Consider the following 24,226-nt stretch of genomic DNA (forward strand, 5'->3'; position numbering starts at 1 on the left):
GTCAGCAAACATACAGTTCCAATGTCCAAGGCAGGTTTAGCAGCAACCTGAGGACACAGTCCAAATAGCCTCTGATATAGAGAGCAGCCAAGTACTGTCGGACATCCAACGCCAGCATCTCTGGCCTCTACGCATTAGATGCCAGTAGTACTTTGAGACTATACCCCTTCAAGGCAAATTTGCCCTCAGATAAGGTAAGAACTGCTCTAAGGTAAATATGAAACAAGCTTCTAAGGCAAGTCAGAAGAGGAATCACCTCTCAAATTTCACTAAAGCAACAGAAGTGAAGTGTGTTTATAACATGCCCTCCAAGGCTCAGGGCACACTGCAGCAGAGGCGGCAGGAAGGATGTCAGAGCCCGGGGTGGGAAGTATACTGTGAGGCACTGACCCCTACCACAGACTGCCTGCAGTCATGACCCCACAGTGAATACTGACAACCCACCAACGTGGATCCTCACTGGAATGGGGACTAAGGAAGAGAACTAAGGAGAGTCCAATCCGATGGGATATGACCATTAGCAATATAGTTCTCAATTTAAAAAAATCCCACCAAGAACAAGAAAAGCACAAAAGTCAGCAGATGAACAAAACACTCAACTCTGTACCCAGAGGAGAAGACAGCAGACTGACTCTAGTCTGGGCAAGGCGGTAAGGATAGATGAAACGCAACAAGTTCACCAAGCAGAATTAGAAAATGGCTCAGAAACGGACACATTTAATAACCTCCGGGACTAGGAGGGTGAACACGAGAGGACTAAAAGAGGAAGGCTAAACTTTCCAGAATCCCCTCCTTCATGCCAACCTACTAGGCACTTTCTCTGGCAGAACTATGCGGGGTTTAACCCTATGAAGAGGGGAAATGAGTTAAGAGTCTCAGTTGCAAGGCAACGGACACAGGGTACGAGAGGCAGGGAGAAAAAACCAACCACAAATGGAACGCTGACAGCAAGCCTTGGCGGCCCTCGTCGTCTGGGTGGGAGAGCTGAACGTTCATAGGAGACTCTGACTAGTCCACACAGACATACTCCAGCGTCTGATATTCCTAACAAGCAACTGACCTGATTCCATTCAAGGTAAGTTCAAAACGCCTCCCGACGTGAACGAACCCGATGCATTCATGGCCACACAGTGGACACGGCTGCCTACGAGACCCGTGCTGCTCTGAGCCCGTCGACACCTTGACACGGACGGTGCAGAACAAAGCTTCTTCCGGGAGACAAAGCGGAGGAAGCACGGCCGTGAGAAAGGAAGGTCCTCAGTGGGGCGGGGGCAAGGGAGCGGAAGAGTACCGGGTGGGCACACGACCAAACCACATTCCGTACGTTCATACACCAAGGTTCTCAATGTAACAACAAGAATGGAAAAGTGCTGTGTGATTAGGCTGGACATGGGGTTCATGGCTTTAATCCCAGCACTTCGGAGGCTGAGGTAGGAAGATTTCCAGGAGTCCAAGGCCAGCTTGAGCTACAGAGTGAGTTTCAGGTCAGCCTGGATTTAAGTGAGACCAACCTAGAGTCCTGAATCCTGTATTCAAGTTTATGATGAATTAAATATGATAGCAGAGTAGGTTATTCTCACCCCCACACGTACACATCCACACACACAGATACATACACACATGTACCACACACATCCACACACACTTCTTTCTCAGGTGATAGAAAAAAAAATGCTCTAGACACTTTGGTAAAATGTCTATTTTTATACAATATGTGCACAGTTTGGAACTGACAGCTGAGACCCTAAAAGTCTCTTTCATCTATTTACTGAAACAGCTATAAAATATGTTCAAAGTTCCGATGTAGTTTAAATATTTTCTATTATTCGGTGATTTAGCCTTTCCCCTAATTCTTCCTAATTATAAAATTTTCCTTTACTATTGATATATAGAATGGTTTGTTTTCCAATCTTTCTAGATATAAAATTCAACTTTCCTAACAAATTTTTGCTATGTTTGTCCATTTTTGCTACCACCACCAAAACAAAGCCAATTGAAGACCATGATGGGGGAGTTCAATATAAAAAGCTTTTAGATTCTGCTGAGTGCAAGATGTACCACTTGACTCCTCAGGTCCTATCTGCCTGCTTCCTGCGAGGCTAGGATGCATCCCCACCCTGTTTTGGATAAAGGGAATCCAATTGACGATGAAATTGATTTTCCTCAATTCTACCAATCCTGCCACCTTTCTTCCTGCACATCTAAACAATCCCCCCAAGATACCTTTCAGACCAAAAAGTGAGTGTTTCTCAGAATGTAACTGATCGATTTTCCTAACACTCTATAGGATGTATGGGGGAAGGTGAAACCAGGAGGGAATGGCTGGCGCATGAATTCTCAGACTTACAGAATGATCCCACCATAGCAAAGGAATTTTTCATTACTTCTGTTACTTAGAATGTAAAGGTATCTTGTACCTCTAGCTGATAGAAAAACTGAAGGAGTTTAATGGCCATAGAAAACTTAGAAAACAAGGAAAAGGGAAAAGGCACCTCTTTTAATCAGTGAAATAACTGTTTCTACTTATTTGCTATTATCATGTACCAGCTTTCTTCTCTGTTACTGGCTTACGTAGTAAGTTAGTGTCCTTTTTCTTCATTTGCTTTTCAAACAGGATCTCAAGCAGCCCGGGTTGGCTGAACTCCCTATGTAGAGGAGGCTGGACTCCTGACCCCCTGCCCCAGCCTCTCAAGTACTGGGATTAGAAGCAGGCATCACCAGAGCCAGCTGTCAGTGTCGTCTAGTACACCAGAGAAGCACTGGCCGAGGGCAATTTTATCCAGGCCAAGAACCCGGAAGCACAGGCCAAGGCTACCTCCTCTAGGCACTGCTTGAAGCTGGAAGTAACCAGCAGTGCTGTAACGCAGCCTGAAAGAACACTCGGCTTCCTGAAGACCCGGGAGCTCTACCAGCTCCTGTCGATACAGAAGACTGGGAAGCCAGACGGCTGGCCCTGCCGTTACTCGTACCTCTTGGTCTCCTGGACTCTGGGAGTCTGCTTTGTTTACACTGGCATCTCGAGTCCATCGTGGTGGTTTCCAAGTCCTCTCTTGAGTTCCTCGGTTGTAGTAGAAACAGCGCCCTGAGCTGTCTTTATGAGTTTCCCATTCTCCATTAATCTGAATTGCTGGGCTCCCAGGAAGTGGGGGAAGAGCAGATTGTGATATTTTCAATTCTTGAAGGTTAGCATAGACGGGAGAATCTGGCCTTCCTTGATTTGGGGGTGTAGTTGCCTGTGAATTAAATTTAAATTTCATGTTTAAAATAGCATAACATTTATAAATTAAATGAATTGAAGAGACTAATGCATTTTTAAAATATGGAAAAAATAGCGCAGCAGAAGGAGGGGATTCATTTGCTCAGCGTGCTCAAGGACAGGGTCAGAGCTCATGCACTACAAAACAAACAAACAGCAAAATAAGCCTTTTGAATAACATAAAAATCATATTTTTTAAAAAAGGAAAATTAAAAATGTTAAAAGCATAATCAAGAGAAATATAATGTGTGTATATAACAAAAACATTTTAATATTCACAGCTAGGTTAAAAATGAACAATTATCTTCATTTAATATTCACAGCTTAATTGAAAATGAACAAATATCAAACAGAATTTCAATTATATTTGAATCTTTCCTGCCCCTTGAGAAAATGTTCAACTAAGAGCCGAGAGTCCTAGTTCAAGATCTGACCTAGATGACGTACGGCAGTGGATACGCCCTTCTTCTACACCTGCCACAGCCAAACAGCACGTAATCTCTGCAAATGAGAGAACTAGACTAAACCACCAGGGGTTTTGTGGCTTTGAAATTCTTGGATTTTCGACAATTTTTTAATATAAAAGTATTATGCATGAATAGAACTCTGTTTCTTCAGAAACTACAAAAGAATGATGCCATATTCTAAGCTCTATCATTAAATCAGGAATAAAGTGGGTACAGTAATAATACACAAGTTAAAACTTACTAGAGGGGTTTGAGGGATGGTTCAGCAGTTAAGGTGTTTGCTGGTAAAGCCAAAGGACCCAGGTTTGATTCCCCAGGACCTACATAAAGCCATATGCACAAGGTGATGCATGTGTCTGGAGATCATTTGCAGTGGCTAGAGGTCCTGGTGTGCCCATTCTCTCTCTCTCTCTCTCAAATAAATAAATATTTTTAAAACTATTAGACAGTATTCCTTCTCAGTAATTATTTTCCTAAGGCCCCAAACAAATCACTTAATCTCTACCTAGTTTTCTTGGAAGATTCCTAAGCAGTAGAAAAATAAGAATTTGCAACAACTCACTGCTTTACAAGCTTAACCTTAACCTACAGTTTGTTTTCCTTCTAATTTTTAAATGTCTTGCTAGTACCTACTTTATTTGCATTGGGCACTACCACCATGGGTTATGTTATACATATTTCAGCTGCTGAAGGAAAAAAGTTCCTATCTTTATTTAAACACGTATCTTTCCTTCACAGGACTTTTTCAACCTCAACACCACGACATGTGAGCACAGGTCACTTCACTGTGCGGTTCTGTGCTCTGTGGGACATTCACAAGAACGAGATGACAGCAGAACACACATACCTATCTCCCAGGTGACAAACTCTCCAGACACTGCCAGGTGTCCTCCGGAAGCAGTATAGCTGAGAGTCACTGCTTTACCACAGAAAGCCCAGTGTGATCCTCAGAAGTTCAGTAGCTTTCAGAGTTTAATGAATGAATGAAATAGTGAACTTTAGCCTTCATCTGTTGATGTGATCTATGACGTCCACTGATTTGCATATGTTGAGCAATCCTTACACCACAGGAATAAAACCAACTTAATCATGATTATGATCCTTCAACGTGCTGCTGAATTCAATTTTTGCATTATGCTAATCAAAATAAGCCAGGTACAGAAAGACAAGTATCACAAGACCTTTCTTATACCTGGACACAAACAAAAACTCATGTGAATGCAAAATAGTGATTCCTAAGTACTGGCAACAAGGCAGAGAGGCAAGGTGGTGGTGGAAAGGTGGCGCATATGGTCAAACACTGCATCCATGCATGAAATACCATGCTAAATCCCATTAAGATATATATAGTTAGTACATGTTAGCAAACTTTAAAGGAAAGAAAAAAATTAAGTTTTAAAAGAGGAATGTGAGCTAATTTCACTGAATTTAAAGTACATTAACCTCTGAAATAATACAGGCATATAAAATATTTAATACATCGAAACCAAAAAGCAAACCTTAAGAGAAAATCATAAAAATAACCCAAAATATGAATACATAGACTCTACAGCGACAGATGGACTTTGTTCCCCTTACGGAGTCATCTCATGCCCTGATTAAGTAACCAGAACAATGATTACAGACAAAAACAAATGCTGTTAGGATGAACAATCTGCAGTAACTTACTGGGACTGGACTGCTCACTGCCCCCTTTGGGAAACCTGGTTGTCCCCCAGCTCTAGAGAGGCCACCGTATTGACATCAAACTTAGGGCAGACCCGTGGCTCTGCATAGGGCATGACAGGCCAGCACCCCTGGACTCAAGCCATCCTCCTCTCAGTACTTCATGTACAGAGTGCTGCCTTCACAAGAACCAAAGGAACTGTCCCATTAGCACTGACTTTTTTTAAAAATTTTATTTGTGAGAGAGAGACAGAGAGAGAGAGAATGGGCACACCAGGGTCTCCAGCCACTGCAAACGAACTCCAGATGCGTGCTCCCCCTTGTGCATCTGGCTAACGTGGGTCCTGGGGAATTGAGCCTTAAACCGGGGTCCTTAGGCTTCACAGGTGAGCTCTTAACGGCTAAGCCACCTCTCCAGCCCAGCACTGACTTTTTTTTATTAGAATCTAGAGAACAGGAAAAGATACCAAGAAACAGCCACTTACTAAATTATGAGTAAATGCTACTAAATCTTTAAAAAATTAGTAATTCTATTCTTTATAAAGATAAAATCTGAATAATCTGTTCAACTAAAAATTGGAATGTTCCACTAATCTATGAAGCGATCAAAATTTTGAAACAAAAGCAGAAAAGAATTAAATGAAAAAACACTATAAATATCACTCATGGGCTGGAGAGATGGCTTAGCAGTTAAGGTACTTGCCTGCAAAACCAAAGGACTCAGGTTCAAATCCCTAGGACTCACATAAGCCAGATGCACAAAGTGGCACATGCAGCTGGAGTTCGTCTTCAGTGGCTGAAGGCCCTGATATGCCCACTCTCCCTCTCTATCTGCAAAACTTTAACTTATAAACATATCAGTTCTCCACAGATCTATACATTCTATAAAGTCAATGCAACATATAGCATGTAAGAAGTATGATCTAGCACCACAATTAATGAATTTTGCTGAAGGCTGGAGAAATGGCTTAGTAGTTAAGGTGTTTGTTTGCCTGGGAAGCCTAATGCCTAAAAGCATGAGTTTGACTCTCCAGATCCCATGTAAACCAGATGCACAGAGGTGCAAGCATGCAATGTCACACATGCACACAGGGGGTGCATACTCTGGAGTTCAACTGCAGTGGCTGGAGGCCCTGGCGCACCAGTTACTTCATCTCTCCCTCTGTCTCTTGTGCATACACATTAAAAAAAACTAAAGGGCCTAGATGTCCCCCAACTGATGAGTGGATAATGAAGATGTGGCACATTTATACAATGGAGTTCTACTCAGCAGTAAAGAAAAATGAAGTTATGAAATTTGCAGAAAAATGGATGGATCTGGAAAGGATTATACTAAGTGAGGTAACCCAGGCCCAGCAAGCCAAGCGCCACATGCTCTCCCTCATATGTGGATCCTAGCTACAGATGATTGGGCTTCTGCATGAGAAGGAAAATACTTACTAGCAGAGGCCAGTTAAAAAGGAGATATAAAGGGAAGAGAAAGGAAGGGAGGAGGGTACTTAGTAGGTTGGTATTGTATATATGTAAGTACAATGATTGAGATGGGGAGGTCATATGATGGAGAATGGAATTTCAAAGGGGAAAGTGTGGGTGGGAGGGAATTACCATGGGATATTTTTTATAATCATGGAAAATGTTAATAAAAATTTAAAATAAAATAAAAAATAAAAAAACAAAAGGCTAGTCTGTTGGGCTTGCCTTAAAATTTCTTTTTATAATAAGTTTTGCTGAATGAACAAATGAACAATCATTAATGAAAGTACACAAACTCCAAATAAAAACAAAAGGAAGAACTTGGAGCTATTTAGATGTGATAAAAAGAGGGGAAAAAACTAGGAAAACTCACATTTATAGTTGGGAAACAGGATGGACAGATGTGTCCCTAACATGAACTGAACACCATGTATTCAACCAGGTACTTACATTGTAAAAACAAATCAAGGGCTAGAGAGATGTCTCAGTAGTTAAGGTAATCGCCTTTAAAGCCTAATGATCCGGGTTCGATTCCCCAGTACCCACATAAAGCAAGATGCACAAAGTGGTGTATGCATCTGGAGTTTGTTTGCAGCAGCTGAAGGCCCTGGCATTCTCATTCTCTCTGTCCTTGCAAATAAAATATTAAAAGCAAATCAATTTGTCTCCAGTCCCTCAGAAGGTATACAGCTAAGGAAAGCTAAACTTACACTGACTGCACAAGAGACACAAGGGTACACAGGGAAGGGAAGAAGCTGCAGAGAGCGATGCTGACTCGGGATGTGCCGCAGCAGCACGACAAAGACCCAGGAGAAATGAGGAGAATCTGCTGCCATGTTGACACGCACAGCCATGTCTCCTGCAGTTCAACTCAATGGAACAGTACTTGCTGAGCAGCACTGCCTCCCACAAACAACAGGTGTCATCCAGTAGCATTTAGGCAACTACTAATACATTGTCACTTGGATCTTAAACATGGTAGTATTGAGCTGGGCGTGGTAGTGCACGCCTTTAATCCCAGCACTCGGGAGTCAGAGGTAGGAAGATCACCATGAGTTGGAGGCCACCCTGAGACTACATAGAGAATTCCAGAGCAGCCTGAGCTAAAGTGAGACCCTACCTCGAAAAACCAAAAGTGTGTGTGTGTGTGTGTGTGTGTGTGTGTGTGTGTGTGTATGGTAGTACTAAGGGCTGGAGAGATGGCTTAGCGGTTAAGCGCTTGCCTGTGAAGCCTAAGGACCCCGGTTCGAGGCTGGTTCCCCAGGACCCACGTTAGCCAGATGCACAAGGGGGCGCACACATCTGGAGTTCGTTTGCAGTGGCTGGAAGCCCTGGCACACCCATTCTCAATCTCTCTGTGTCTCTTTCTCTCTCTCTCTGTCACTCTCAAATAAATAAATAAAAAATGAACAAAAAAATTAAAAAAATATATATATATGGTAGTATTAAGAAGGATAAAACTAGAGGCTGAGATAAGACAGCTGATCCAGAAGATGGTGAGAGCTGTAATAAAGTTGGTAAGTATGGAGAAATAAGACCAGAGTAAAGGTTAAATAAACATGCAGATATTTAAGGGAAACACAATTTGTTTCTGTATTCTTATTAAAGTAATAAAATAATAAAGGAATATCAAGAGGAAGGGCAGTATAGAAGAGAAATTATACACAGCTTCTAGTAGGTTGTTAACTGTACAAAAATCCAAGTGGAAATGCGCAGACTGTTGGGTAAAAAACAAGGAATATTACAACCTCTGGGCCATGCTTCATGGGAGGGAATTCATGGTATTGGCAAATCCAGTGACAAGCTTATGGTTGGGCTTTCGGCGCCGCGGTTGTAAGTACAGCAGAGCCCCCGCCCCTCCTGCTCCTCACGCAGCGCCATGGCCATGGCCTTGAAAGATACCGAAAGACAACTGTGGAACCGGTGGTGGCCATTCACAGAATTCGGGTCACCCTCACCAGCCACAACGGAAAGTCTCTGGAGAAGGTGTGTGCTGACTTGATCAGAGGAGCCAAGACCAAGAGCCTCAAGTGAAAAAGACAGTTCGCACACCCATCAAGACACTGAGAATGACTACAAGGAAAACACCTTGGGAAGGTTCCAAGACATGGGATCACTTCCAGATGAGCATCCACAAGTGACTCATTACTTGCACAGCCCTTCTGAGAGTGTTAAGCCGATTACTTACATCAGCACTGAGCTGGGAGTAGAGGTTGAAGTCATCATTACAGATGCCTAAGTCAATTATTTTAATAAACTGACTGATTTAGTTTAAGAAAAAAGCTTATGATTGGGGAGGTCATAGACCCTAGGAGAAAACCTATTATATGTCATTCCCATCAGACTGCCCTCTAGCTACATTTATGTCCATGCATTAACGCTTCTCTTTGCTCTGGTCAGAGAAGTTTCTTTTGGAGTAACAGGCAACTACTGGGAAAACTAGAAAGTCATCAAAGTGCTGAGAATAAGTGACTACTGAATACTCAGTGCTAAATAACACTATATCACCCCTTCTAAGGTCCAGCAAACACCATGGAGAGGGGACAGAAAGAACTTAAGAGCCAAAAAGTACCTGTGAAACACCCTCTTCCAGACACACGGCCACTACACTCATGAACTCACAGCAGCTATGGCTGCCAGCACAGGACTGAACGCACCAATACTCCATCATGGATGGGGAAGGAGACCATGTGGCCCTCTCACCTCCGAGGGCACTACTGGCAGTTAATGAGTACAGGGGGGAGAGGGAGACATGTTCTTCAGTGGTGTAGTACTGCTGACAAGCTGCTCAAATAAATAACCAGCTACCCACGCTCATGCAGGCGACCCTAGTTAGACTCAGTGGGACAGGAACGTCTGACACACACACACACACACACACACACACACACACACATACACACACACACACACACACACACACACACTCCAACGTAGAAGTGGGACAAACAGTAAAGAAGGCATTCATTAAGAGAGGGGTGAGGATCAAAAGGTAACAGGAGGTGAATATGATCAAAATATATTATACATGTGTATAAAAATTGTCAATAAATTTAAAAAAATATTTGGGGCCATACCCCAGAGTTACTGCGCTAGAACGTAGTGCCGGAGCCAGTAAAGACTGTAAGTACCCCAGTGTCTCCCCTGGCCTCCACATGTGCGCATGCACACACTGTCGACACGCTAACTCTGTAATACAAACACACACGTGCACATGCATGGTCTATATACACATACTGCACCTATGCATGTACCCTCTGTACATGCACTGTAAACACCCATATACTGTGTACACAAACATTACACACGCACATACTCTACACACATGCATGCAAAAAAAGACAAGACACTGACAGGTCTCCATTGTCACCAGTGGGCTTTAGTCTAGTCCCCTTGGTTCAATACAAGTATATCTTAAAAAGCATCAATACTCATACACAATCTTTTTTTTATTTGTGGGAGGGGCAGGCGGGCAGACAGAGAATGGGTGGGGTGCCAGGGCCTCGGCCACCGCAAACAAGGTCTGGATACATGTACCATCATATGCATCTGGCTTATGTGAAGGTGCTGGGAAATCAAACCCACGTTCTTAGATTTCACAGGCAAGTGGTGTAACCACTAAGCCTTCTCGCCAGCCCAATGCTTACACAGCAGCCTTAAGTCTATATTCTAGTTCTCTCTTCCTTTACACAAGAATTAAAGAGTTAAAATAAGACTAACAAAGAGAGTTCTTACAACATAGAAGTCAAATGGCATTAGCATGTAAGCATTTATAAGAAAAACATTCATATATCACCAACAAAAATGTCATACCAGGAAAAAAAAAATCAACCTTTAAAAGGACAATAAGAAAGCTTAAAAATAAATAAATGTGACATTAATTAACAACTAAATTGGGGCAAGTATGGTTGCACATGACCCAATTTTATATTTAAAAAAAGACGTGGCCTGTTCTACTTTATCTATACACAGACTAAAATAATCCCAACAGCTATCCACAGGAAGGAAAAGTTGGTAATCATATGGCTATATAAAACATTAACCTTACAGATTATATTAAATTCTTACTTGTCTTTTACTTTTTGTTGTTTTGTTTTTTTAAAGGTAGGGTCTTGCTCTAGCCCAGACTGACTTGGAATTCACTATAGGGTCCAAGGCTGGCCTCAAACTCACAGAAATCCTCCTACCTCTGCCTCCCGGGTGCTGGGATTAAAGGCATGAGGTTTGTCTTTTACTTTCCTTTTAACATAGTTCATTTATTTATTTACTTACTTAAGAGAGAGGGAAACAGAAACAGGCAGATAGATAGAGAATGGGTGCACCAGGGCCTGTAGCCACTGCGAATGAACTGCAGACGCATGTGCCACCTTGTGTACCTGGTTTATGTGGGTACTGGGGAATTGAACCTGGGTCCTTAGGCTTAGCAGACAAGTGCCTTAACCACTAAGCCATCTCTCTAGCTTGTCTTTTACTTTTAATCTTAGTTCAAGAGCTACATTGTGCACACTGTAGAGAATGGCAGAATGCACATCAGCGGAAAAGCTCTACCTTCTCTTACTTCTTAAGCAGCACAGTGCCAATCCTTAGGCATCTACCTTATTACAAAATACAGAGTCACAGCCCTGAGTGGAAGAAAACCTTACGGCTGCTAACTGTACCTTACTGTATCTTTGAAGTAAGCTTACAGAACAAAGATTTCTTCAAGTATGAGACTTCAAAACAGAATTTAAATCATTTTAAACTCTAATTCATGCAAAAAGAAATAGTTTTAGCCAGGAATGGCGGCACACTCCTGTAACTGCAGCACCTGAGAGGCAAATTCTGGGAGACCGCCACAAGTCTGAGGCCAGCGCGGCCGTAGTTTAAGACCAGACAGGGTCACACAGGCAGCGAGGTCGCCCGGAAGTCGTCTTAGAGATCCCCAGCACCCACAGACAAGGCCCGACACACGTGTATGTCTGTAATCCCGGGCTGAGGAGGTGACACAGGAAGATCTCTAGGGATGGCTGGTCACAGTGGCTAGCCAAATAGCTGAGCTCTGGGGTCAGTAAGAGACCCTGTGCCAAAGAATGAGGTGGACAGCAACTGAGAATGAAAACAGACATCTAATTCTGGCATCCACAAACATGCGTTTGCATACATGTGCCCACACACATATGAACATGCATACACATACATATGCGTTAATATGTTTCTGTGTCCTTAAACAAGGTATGACTCACCATAACTGTTTATTGTGATAACACTGTGCCAACTAATGGCATAATAAAGGACAAAAATAGAAAAATAAAAAAAAAAAACCAAACAGCCAACAGTGAAAATTGGACTAAGTTTGTTTTAGTTTCAAAACTAAAGATTGCGTAGCAACTCTGACTGAAAAATGTAACTTTCCAAAAACTTGAGTTTTTCACTCAAGCCAAGTTTGGTGTTTTTTTTTGGGGGGGGGAATCCATGTCACACTTTAACAATTTTGAAATAGAAAAACTGTGAATTTCTACTTTTCACATCCTTGTCATAGGGCATAACCGCAGTGAGGGACGCTCCAAATTTACACCGCTGCTTTCCGTGACTCCCCAGAGCAACAGTAACGTCCTACTGCTGAACGGCCCTCAAGGTGTGACACCTCTTTCTAGGACCTGCACATGGACACTAAGAAGTCATTTCTACGCCGGGCGTGGTGGCGCACGCCTTTAATCCCAGCACTCAGGAGGTAGAGGTAGGAGGACCGCCATGAGTTCAAGGCCACCCTGAGACTAATTCCAGGTCAGCCTGAGCTAGAGTGAGACCCTACCTTGAAAAACCAAAAACAAAAAAAAACAAAGAAGTCATTTGTGTGCTACCAACCATAGCAGCTGCCTTCATGATATAAAGGCGCTCATACTTCGTAAAAAGCCCTGAGTGACAGGAGCCAACAGATCATAACCGTGGGCATGTACAGTTAGGAAGCTTACCATAAGGAAAAGCTTTGCCCAAAAGAAACAATAGAAAAATCTGCATCAAGACGAAGGGTATACCTTCCAGTCTCATTTTTTGATCCGCCCCCACGCACCCTGTTCTCCGGCCTTGAGGCTCTGCAGCTGGCCGGAGCACCTGAGACACGCTAGAAGCCCGCCTTGCGCACCTCTCTGAAGCCTGGCATAGCACCTACGCAAGCCAGCACTCTGGGTGCCCCTTTCCATCACATTCATTGATCCAAATAATGGTGCCACAGTCTCCCCAACTGTAGACCTCAACATTGAAGAAGCAGTCACATACCCAAGTTATTCAAATATCTCCTCCAGTACATGAATCAAGTAATTAAAATGAGACCTTGTCTCAAAAACTGCGTAAATGAGCACCTCAGACTCACTAGCCACCCTCACGACCATGAGCACACAGTACTGGCTACTACTCAGAACAGGATCAATCTGCAGCCTTTCCTAGGCACACATAAAATTGTTAGCATCACACTTCACAATGCTATTTTCACTCTCCCATTAAACTATAAACTTCTTCAGAATTGAGAGCCAGACCACATTTTAATGTTCATATATTCTCAAAAAACAACAACAAAAAAAAGTAAATTGAAAGATATTTCCTCCTCCTTTCATCTCTAATTCAGAATTTAGTAAATCTTATTTTCTCATTTGCTGGTAAATCCATGGACTATGTCATGAAACGGAAAAGCAAAGGAGACTGCTGCAACAAAGGCACACATCCGTGAGTTGGTCCTTGCTGGTCGGTAAAGCAGACACATTCTCCACAGGACATCGTGCTGAGACAGCAAGGCCCAGTCACTATTCTGTGCCGATGGAGCAACATGCACTGACCTGGGGCACTGCCATTCACGACTACAAATCTCCCTCCCGAGGGACCTGAATGTAACTCTATCATCAGCATTCAGAGAATGACAACACATTGTCCCGAAATTTCTACATTAAAAAGTTAATAGAATTACAAATGGAAAAAAAGCCCTCTGAGATTACTCATTGAAAACATTCTACATGTGTAAGTCTACGTATTGAAGTGGCAGTTTCTGGCAGCATAGAAATATGAATCCCTAAATTAATCTACAGCTTTATTTCATGCATTTAAAATAGTTGACACATCATAAATCCTCATTTTTTGCAATGGTAAAATATTTTTTGTCTATTAGAAGATCCTGAAATAAAAAAAGTTCAAGCATACTACTTAAGGAAAAGAATTCATAAATTGTCACTTCAAACACAAATCAACAAATGACTTTCTAGTGTACCACAAGGACCAATTTGTTAGCAAATTTGCATGCCACAGCTGCTTAATCCATTATATCATTGCAAGCTAAATGCAAAGCTAAAAGTCTTAAAACACATCCCAAAGCTGTCTTGAAAACCTTACATCTATTACAAATGATTTTCCATTATTTTTATAGTAACTTTAGACCAAAACAGGAAATACTTCCATCTTAAATCCTTTCAACGGAAGATATACAAAACAGGTATTTAGATACACACAGTAAAAAATTGTAATAACTGGTATTCACATGCACACATGCATGAGAGAACAGAGGACCATGGGCACGCCTTTGTAGCTTATTTTCAGAGCCACAGAATTAGGGCAAAGTTTTATTTTATTTTACTTGTATTCTTTAATTTATCTGACATGGAACACATTTATTTTGAAATGAGATTAAAACAAAAATGTTTGTGGAAGAGAAAAAACTGTAAATACTATATAATAATTTGGGGTGATCTTTAGGAAGTCCTATGGATAAATTATAAAAACAGGAAACACTTGTGACAATTTCCATGGAGCTCAAAACTTTCAAGTTTACTCAGAAAACAAGATAAAGAGCTTATTCAAGGTCACAGCTTTTTGACTTCTCCTAACCAAGTTACATACTCAGTGAATTTACAATTATGTTCCCCATAATAAACCACACCGAGGCTCAGGTTCGCTTTAGCACACTCTCACTCTGCATACACGTAGTGTGGCAAAGGAATAGGGAAGGTGGGCAAGGTGGAGTACTCCAAGACCTGGCGCCTCTCACAGAGCAAGCAGTTCGTCCTAAAGCTACAGACACTGGACTTGTTCAAACACCAGTCACGCTGCATCCTCTTCTTTTAAAGCTGTGGTAGAATACACATGAATAAAACCATTACCACTGCCCACTTCCAGACTTCTGTGCAAAACTGAAACTTCATACTCACTCAACAGTAACCCATTTGCCAGTTCTCAGCCTCTGACAGCCACACTCAGTAGTAATTCTGTCCCTAAAACTTTGACTACTGTTGGTACTTCATGTAAATGGAATCATGTAATAGTATTTGGTCTTCTCCCCCTCCCCCATCCCCACCTGCTGAATAAAGTAGGATCTCTCTCTAGTCCTAGTCCAGGCTGACCTGGAATTCACTATGTAATCTCAGGGAGGCCTTGAACTCAGCAATCCTACCTCTGCCTCCCAAGTGCTGGGATTAACAGCATGTGTCACCATGCCCCCAGCTGTACCTGATCTCTTCTGACTGGCTTACTTCACTTAGCACGTCCTCAAGACTTACCCACACTGTAGTGACACGGCCCCGTTCTAGGTGTAGGCCACATATTACTTATGCACCATCCACAGCCAGCCTCTTGCTTCTACCTTTTGGCCCCTGGGAATAATACCATTATAAACATGAGGGTCCTTGAGTGTTCTCTTTTAAAGCTACTCAAATGAAACTTAATTTTAATAATACAGGTCATCATTAAAAATAATAGTAGAGCTGAAGAGATGGGTTAGCAGTTAAGGCGCTTGCCTGTGAATCCTAAGAACTCATGTTCGAATCTCCAGGTCCCACATAGCCAGACACACAGTGATGTAAATGCACAATGCTGCACATGTGCCACAAAGAGGCTCACACAACTGGAGTTCACTCAGAGTGGCTAAGGGCCCTGACACACCATTCTCTCTCTCACTCTCAGAATAAAAAAAAAAGTAATAGTAATAATTTTTATGTCTTCCACTCCTGAACATCTTATACATGCACAGAAAACCATTAATTAAAAAAAAAGGAAAGAATCAGTGGCTACATTTAAAAAACCTTAATTTCTTTAATTCTCCTCTTCACATTTGTCCTTTATATTTAAATTTCAAAGTGTGGAAACACTAAGAGCCAGGACTAGTCAAACTGAAGCTTGTTTTCTAAGGTCACTAGCCTCTTTTCAGGGCAATTACAAGCTTTCAAAAAATGACAAAAATCTAGTTCTCAGTTCAAGTTTTGGGGAAAAGATTCTAAAACATAAAAGGCATGCATTTCACAAGTCAAATTAAATTCTAATCTTGCTCCAAAGAACTCCTATCCAGTCCCAAGGCTCACTTGAGATGTGTGTCCATCCCTTTTGCTGACAGCCAGTTATATACATACCTGTTCCTTTTTATCAGGCATCTGAACATTCACAAAATAGATCAGACAAATGGGAAAACCTGTGGCAGAGATTTAATCCACTAGTTTCTTGCCTCTTGGCATGTCCTTTAAAGAGACTTGCTCCTTAGAATGACACATAATGAAAGTGGCAAGAAGACAGAGGGTGACTTTGGAAGGAAGAGAAGGGAAAAGTCTGGTGAGTATCTTGCATTCGTCAGAGTCTATGTAAGCACACTAATAAAAATAATATACATGGCAACACCGTATCAGAGCAGGTACCTAGGAGCATCCACACCATTTTCCTGTGTTTATGTGAGAAAGTAGTATCATTACTACAGGAACGTTGACGTTTTTGTCTTTAAAGTTGCTGCCAGAAAAAAAGTCAAGTTTCCACTCTACTATCTAAAAAATGAATTTCAAAGGGGAAAGTGGGGGGGGGAGGGTATTACCATGGGATATTTTTTTATAATCATGGAAAATGTTAATAAAAATTAAATTTAAAAAATTTAAAAAAATAAAAAATAGGGAGCATATTGCAACATACAAGACCATTTTTCTCATGAACATTATATATGCACAAGAGTATTAGAGTTGTAACATAATTGTTGTAAGTTTATTTTAAAATGTATGTCTACTTCTGTGACATCTTTTTTTTTTTTTTAAATTTATTTATTTGAGAGCGACAGACACAGAGAGAAAGACAGATAGAGGGAGAGAAAGAATGGGCGCGCCAGGGCCTCCAGCCTCTGCAAACGAACTCCCTTTTGCATCTGGCTAACGTGGGACCTGGGGAACCGAGCCTCGAACCGGGGTCCTTAGGCTTCACAGGCAAGCACTTAACCGCTAAGCCATCTCTCCAGCCCTTCTGTGACATCTTAAACTAGGTATATGAAGCTGTTGGTTCCCCCCCACCCAATGGTGGGGAAAAAAGCAAACAAGTATACTGCCCTCAAAGCAGCGTGAGGCGATCCCAGGGCTATTCCAGCCCGATACACTGGCTTCTTAAGGCGCAAGCTGACTTCCTGCCTCACTCACCTGTGTTCCAGTCACTTTGTTTTGGCTTTGCTTTCTGTGACGGGTCGTGCTCTGTGGCCACGGCTGGCCTTAGGCTCAGCGTGTGAACCAGAGCCCGGAATTCACAGCAGCCCTCCTGCCTCAGTCTCCAGAGTGCCGGATCACTCGCCTGCGCTACCACCCCGAGCGCCCAGTCATTATAAAGACGCTGAGTTCTGCTATGAGATACGGAAAAAGACAAAGGAACTGGGTTTCAAAAATCAAGTATCTTGTATCTGTGACATCAATGCCTCCGACCTAAAATTAGGAGCCTATTCCTATACTTGACTATTCATGAAGTTACATCATTACACTCCAAACATCAGATCTGAAGCGCTCTAAACACTAGGCTTCAAAGTAATTGTTGTGATACACTTATGTGAGTAGCAATTCTGAGTTTGAACCATCTGTCTGATTTTACTGAAGCAACCACTAAAGAAATCCGATGCATACAGATGAGTTTTCTCAACGAAAATGCAACCAAGTTTCCACATCTGTTGTTTTTGTTGATATATCACCTAGATTGGCAAATTCTTCTGTAGGATGAAAACAGGACACTTTTACTGTACACATTTCATAATGACTCTATTAGGATTAACCAGCTTTTCAACTTTATATTCTATCTCTTTTCTTTCTTTTTATTATTATTGTTTTCTTTTTTTTTTTTTTGGTTTTTCGAGGTAGGCTGTCACTCTAGCTCAGGCTGAGCTGGCATTCCCTATGTAGTCTCAGGGTGGCCTTGAACTCACGGCGATCCTCCTACCACTGCCTCCCAAGTGCTGGGATTAAAGGTATGTGCCACCATGCCTGGCTACAAGGAGAATTTTCTGATACTCCAGGTCAATTTATACTCAGCTCTAAATATAACAACCTTGGTCTTTTTTAAGTTATAGGTTGATGTACATGAATATTCCTGTCTATCAGAATGTGAAGGAAATTCATATACAATTGATCTTCCATAGTAACTAGCAATTATAAGACATGAAAAGTCTAAGTCCAGATTCTTAAAGTTAGCTATTCCAATGCGTAGCAAACAACTGTGCCATTATAAACACACAGCACACACTTTACCTTCTGCCACTGCAGTTTTTTAGGGGCTGGTCCCACTGGCTCTCCTGTCCTTGGCCATTTGCTCTCTCCTCAAACTGAAAAGATTCCAATGGCACTTTCAGCCACATCACCCTGCAAACCGCACACCCTCCTGGTTAGGGGACAGGCACTGACATGTGTGATGGACTCTAGTGATCAATCTTGTCTACCAGAGTAGTGATCACGTTAAGATTGAACCAAGAAAAGTCCCTGCAGGTTGAACATGCACACTTCCGGCCTGCCTTCCAGCATGTTAGTAATACCCTAGATAATTGGTCGAGAGTTCTGCAGAGCATCCAAAAGGGCACATGCACGCATGCATGCATCTGTGTGTGTGCGCACGAGTGGCTGGACAGATGGATGATATATACACAGAGAGAAGGGGGATGGATTAGAGCCAGAGGAATGCTTGTTCTTTTTTTTGTTGTTTTTTTTTAAGGAGGCTCTCAGGACTTCAGACTTGGAAGATCTCAGATCTGGAGGGTTTTATGCAAGGTAAGATCCAGGGAAGAGCTGTCACTTGAGTCCAAAGGTAAGCTAGCAGAACCTCTGGCTCAGGACGTCGGTCTTTGCACTGTGGAGGCAGGCGTTCCACAACCGGACTGTTCCCACGCTAGAGAGAGTCGTGTGCTTTACTCAATGTCCAGATACATACCTTCATCTCTGCCAAGAGACACCATCACAAAACATCAGAATAAAGTCGGACCAGGTATCCGGGCAGTGCTGACTAGCCAAGCTGACACTAAAACCCGGCCCAAGATCCCCTGCTGCCCACTGTAGAAATGTCCTCATACTAAGGTTTCAAAAACAAGAGTGCTGCTTTATTATGTAGTAGATGATTTACTACCACAGTCTTGATTATCAAAGGGATATACTCTTTGGCAGTGAGGACTTGATTATCTGGAGACAGACACTCCAAAAGAGTTTTATTTTGCTCTTCCAAGTTGATAGCAATGAGGAAAAAAAAAATTTTTTTAAACCTTCAATCTTCTTATGGTGAAACCAGTATAAGCTTGGGAACTTTATTCCCTGCCAGCCCCCTCCCTGACCTTCATAGCAGCTGCTGCCAATCAATGACCACCCTGGCAAAGAATGTGGGAAGACCTAGTCTCAAAGTCAGAAAACAGGGTATGGTAGGCATACTACCTTTTTGTGCCTGGCACCTCTCCCTTATTCTGGGAACAGCCCAGCAACCACTTCTTTCAGGACTCCTTTCTCTTCAAATTCCAGTTGTGTGATCGGGATCAAGTTCAATGGTGCACATGAGCCAGGCGTGGTGGCATACTCGTTTCATCCCAGAACTTGGGAGGCAAAAGTAGGAGGATCGCCGAGAGTTCAAGGCCACGCTGAGACTACCTACTGAATTCTAGGTCACCCTGAGCTAGAGTGAGACCCTACCTCGAAAAATAAAAAACTAAAAAATGATGCTCCTGATTATGACCCTGGCCATAAAAGAAAAGAAAAGAAAGTACAAACACTAACTTCAGTTATGCCGAGACAGATTCCTGCAAGGGCTTACTCACTGAGAACCCAGGGAAGAAAAACAAGGACTCAAGGAGAAAACCTAAGGGTGACCCTGGAAGTTGCCAACAACTAGTGTTCAGCCACATGGAAGAAATCTGTTTGGAAAAGCAACACTGTGGCAAGAGAACCCAAACAAGAGATGGCCGGGTCCTGACCATGCACAAGGCCTCCACTGCAACCAATTCTAAAGCTCAAGAAACACACCCTGGAGTTCCACTTCAGGAGCTGTGAATTCTCCGCCGTCTGTACTAGTCGTGGGTGGGTTTCTAGCACTTACATCTGAGTTCTGAGGAACGCACAATAATTAAAGCAGGGGAGTAAAACAACAAATTAAAAAAGAACAAATGTCAAAACAGGATCCAGAGTACTCAGGAACCATGAGGCACTAGTACAGGCAATTTAGAAGAAAGATAAAATAGAGGCCAGCTGGTTTCAGAAAAGGAGATAACAGCAAGCATGGTAGAACATGCCTTTAATCCCAGAACTTGGGAGGCAGGGGATCACAAGTTCAAGGTCAGGTCCTGCAACACAGTAAGATCTCCTCTTAAAAGAGGGAGGGAAAGCCAAGCGTGGTGGCGCACGCCTTTAATCCCAGCACTCGGGAGGCAGAGGTAGGAGGATCGCTGTGAGTTAGAGGCCACCCTGAGACGCCATAGTGAATTCCACGTCAGCCTGGGCTAGAGTGAGAGCCTACCTCGAAAAACCAAGAGGGACGGAAAAGGTAACAGTAAAAATCACCTATCTTGGGTTGGGGAGATGGCATAGTGGTTAAGGAGCCTGTCTGCAAGGCTAAAGCAACCAGGTTTGATTCCCCAGGACCCACATAAGCCAGATGCACAAGGTGACACATGCTCCTGGACTTCATTTGCAGCTGCTTGGAGGACCTGGTGCACTCATATTCATTTTTTTTTTTTCTCTCTCTCTCCCCTCCTCATCTCTCTATCAAATAAATCTTTAAAAACTCAGGGCTAGAGAGATGGCTTGCCTTTGAAGCCTAAAAGCACAGGTTCGATTCTCAGAACCCATGTAAGCCAGAAGCACATGGTGGCACATGCATCCGGAGTTCATTTGCTGTGGCTGGAATCCCTGGCATGCCCATTCTCTCTCTAATAAGGAACATAGGAGCCACTGTGATTATATGCATGAATATACATATTTTCTCAGATCAGTAACCCACAGCTATTTACTAACTCCTCATAAAGGTCACAACCAAGTCTTGCTCCAGAAGAAAGCAGGTTGAAGTATTTACTTTCTCCTATCAGCAGTTCCTGAGAAAAGACACCAGCCATTATCACCAAGTAATCTTTTCCAGGGATCAGGCCAAAAGAAACAAAACCACTCATCTAAGGTCCTCAGTCAATTCCACCTTTAAGACGGTGCACATGTAATTTCTAGCTAGTCTAGCTTCACTCCTGAAGTTTCTTCTCCCAAATCTTCTAGGCCTAAATTTTCTTAAAATTTTACAATTTTCTACTCCATAATTACTTTGACCAGAGCTCTATAATTTGGCTTTCTAGATACCTTGAAATTATAGTAAGATATAGTGCAAATATGAATTTCCTGAGAAAAAGGTTCACCGTTTTCATCAAATTTTTGACCTTCTGAATATGTAAATAGTCAAGTAAAAATCTCACAACTGTTATTCTTTCCTGCTTTAATTAAGTAGAAAGATTGAACAAGAAGATGACTCTAGGAAGCAAAACAGCAGAGCCGCCCACAGGTTCCTGAAGGGAAGAGAACACAGAGAGGACCGGAGCTGGAAGGCTCCACTGAGCCCCCCCCACCCACCCAATAGATGTGCCCTCTCTACTTACAGGCAACAAACTTGGGTTAACTCTTAGAGACTCTGCTAAAATATTACTCACATTAGGTTTTTTTTTAAATTTTAATTTTTATTTATTTATTTGAGAGTGATGGGGGGAGAGAAAATAGGTGTACCAAGGCCTCCAGCCAATGCAAATGAACTCCAAATGCATGTGCCTCCTTGTGCATCTGGCTAACGTGGGTCCTGGGGAAATCAAGCCTCGAACGGGGGTCCATAGGCTTCAAAGGCAAGTGCTTAACCAAGCCATCTTTCCAGCCCTAGGTTTCATTTTAATAGACCCTCATCACCAATGTAGAATTTGTGATTTTTTTTGTGTGGAATATTAGTCTTTCACTCTCCTCATTATTCCCCTATTAATATTGTCTATGAACAAAGCAAAAGGTAGTAAAGACAATGGAATAAAATTAAAATACCAATCGATTCCTATTAATACTGATATACAATTAAAGAATAATGAAAAATTAATGAAGGATGGGGCAAGAACTAATAGATATTTTATTATTCTTTCATCAGATTTCACATTAGTACACGACCTTTATACAGCCAGACTTTACTAAGGGTTTACTACAAATACCTCCAATTTCAGATACAACTATTCTTTTTAAAAATATATTTATCTGCACATGAGTGTATGTACAAGGATGTGTGTACAGGCATGCCCGAGCCTGTTGATGCTGCAAAGAATATCCAATATATGTGCCACTTTTTGAATCTAGATTTATGTTGGGGGGGCTGGAGAACTGAACCCTGACTGGCAGGCTTTAGAAACAAGCACATTTAACCACTCAGCTATTACTCCAAAACCTGTCAACCACTCTATGTTGGGGTCTCTTTTCTCTTCCATTATTTAAGGCCAGTTCTGATTACCAGCTTTCCTACTTTATTTCTTAAAGATCAAGACACAAAGTACAATACTGTCTCACAAGAATCAATTATTTTAAGAGAGTTTTTAAGGAGCCAAGTATAGTTACTACCTCTCCGCCAGCCACTTCATCACATTTCTGAGTAAACTTCGATTTCAGTACAGAAAGTACATAAACACAAAATCTACTAATAATTATTAAAAGTGTAATAAAAGGCTCACTTTTGCCCAGTAAAAAAGACTGCCTTCTACTTTCTAAAAGTATTTTGATTAACTCTGAGAAGTGTTTTAAAACCTGGTAATCACTTGTCTATTTTATGTAAATGGTCCAACTGCTCTAAAAAGGATCTTAAAATGTGTGTATGCACATTAAAGCATAAAACACAACAACATCTAAAAAGAGCAGAGAGATTTTTACACACATGTGTATGACAATTTCGATCCCTAACACTCCAGTACCTGTAATACCTAAGCTGTAAACACAACTAACATTGTGCCAAGCGGCTTCTTCTAAGCCAGGCTCATAGACAATTTCACATACTGCAGCCCATTTAAACAAGGCAACAATTCTGTTTCCTCTCTAGGGGAGGAAAGGCTGAGGCTCAGGGAGGAAGTAGTCTGTCCAGTTATATGTCATAGCAGTATCACTCCCCAAATCTAACAAGCTACATTTGTCCTAATGCAAACTCAAATATCATACCTTCATAAAATAAGAAATAAAGGGAGAAAAAATAAGGTAGGGAAGAAAGGTGGGGGGGGGGGACTTAAAAGGTAATACCAGTGCTTTGCATAGAATTTCAAACTAAAAACAGGTTATTTAAGTAAAAAATTTCTAACTTCAGCTCTATTTCAATCAAAGAAAACTGAATAATAAATACGAGAGATTAGGTTTTCAGACAAGCTCAACCAGTACAGTACAGTATAACAACACTATAGAGAAACAGTGAAAGACAATCAAATACCCAAAGTTAACTCTAAGCAATAAAGACATTGCATTGTGAGCAGGCAGGTGGCAAAGCACCCTTTCAGCAAGTTTTAAGGAGCGAACACAGAGACAGATCGCCACTGAATGACGCTGTGGGTGAGAAGGGGTGCCCCTGACGGTAGTGACACAAAGCTCATCTAAAGCCGGTTCGAGCATCAATGCCACACGTGTGAACAAAGGCTTCAGAGAAGCTCTAACAAACGTTCCAACAAAAGAACTTTGATACGTAACCCTGAACTGACCAGAAGCCCAGCTAATCTGAAAAGTCACATCCCTCACACATTTTTAACTGAAATTCTATGTATGTGATAGAATACTTTTCTACTCTTCTTCACAGTGAAATTGCACATACCAGATGATCCTAACTTATAGATAAAGACATGTATGTATACTTGAAATCTGTGTTTTTTGAAATACAATACAAATTTAAGTTAATATTACATGAAATTTGAAAAAACAAAGAAAACATTAAATGATTTTATTTGAAAACCAATATTAAACCTGCAACAAATTTTGAAGACTGTCTCACAAAGTCTGGCATCGTAGGTTGTGCCTGTAAGCGGCAGAACCACCACCATGAATTCAAGGATAGCCTGGGCTGGAGTAAGACCCTGCCTCAGAACAAAAGCCTGGTTTGTGAACCCATAACAGGATAGTAACAATGC

At 41.9% G+C, this 24,226-nt stretch overlaps 1 protein-coding gene and 1 pseudogene across 6 annotated transcripts in view; one reads left to right on the top strand and one right to left on the bottom strand.

Annotated features, from left to right (window-relative positions):
* The window catches only part of Arhgap12 (Rho GTPase activating protein 12), a 98,697-nt gene that overhangs the window by 42,374 nt on the left and 32,097 nt on the right, over window positions 1-24,226 (bottom strand). For all 6 annotated transcript variants that reach the window (XM_045149627.1, XM_045149625.1, XM_045149624.1 and 3 more), the window contains exon 4: window positions 2,970-3,233. In XM_045149627.1, coding sequence (XP_045005562.1) covers window positions 2,970-3,233 — 264 coding nt within the window. The remainder of the gene's footprint in view (window positions 1-2,969; window positions 3,234-24,226) is intronic.
* LOC105944088 lies at window positions 7,629-9,100 on the top strand (annotated as a pseudogene).

The sequence above is a fragment of the Jaculus jaculus genome, chromosome 5, assembly GCF_020740685.1.
Source record: "Jaculus jaculus isolate mJacJac1 chromosome 5, mJacJac1.mat.Y.cur, whole genome shotgun sequence".
In the NCBI taxonomy this organism is placed as follows: Eukaryota; Metazoa; Chordata; class Mammalia; order Rodentia; family Dipodidae; genus Jaculus; species Jaculus jaculus.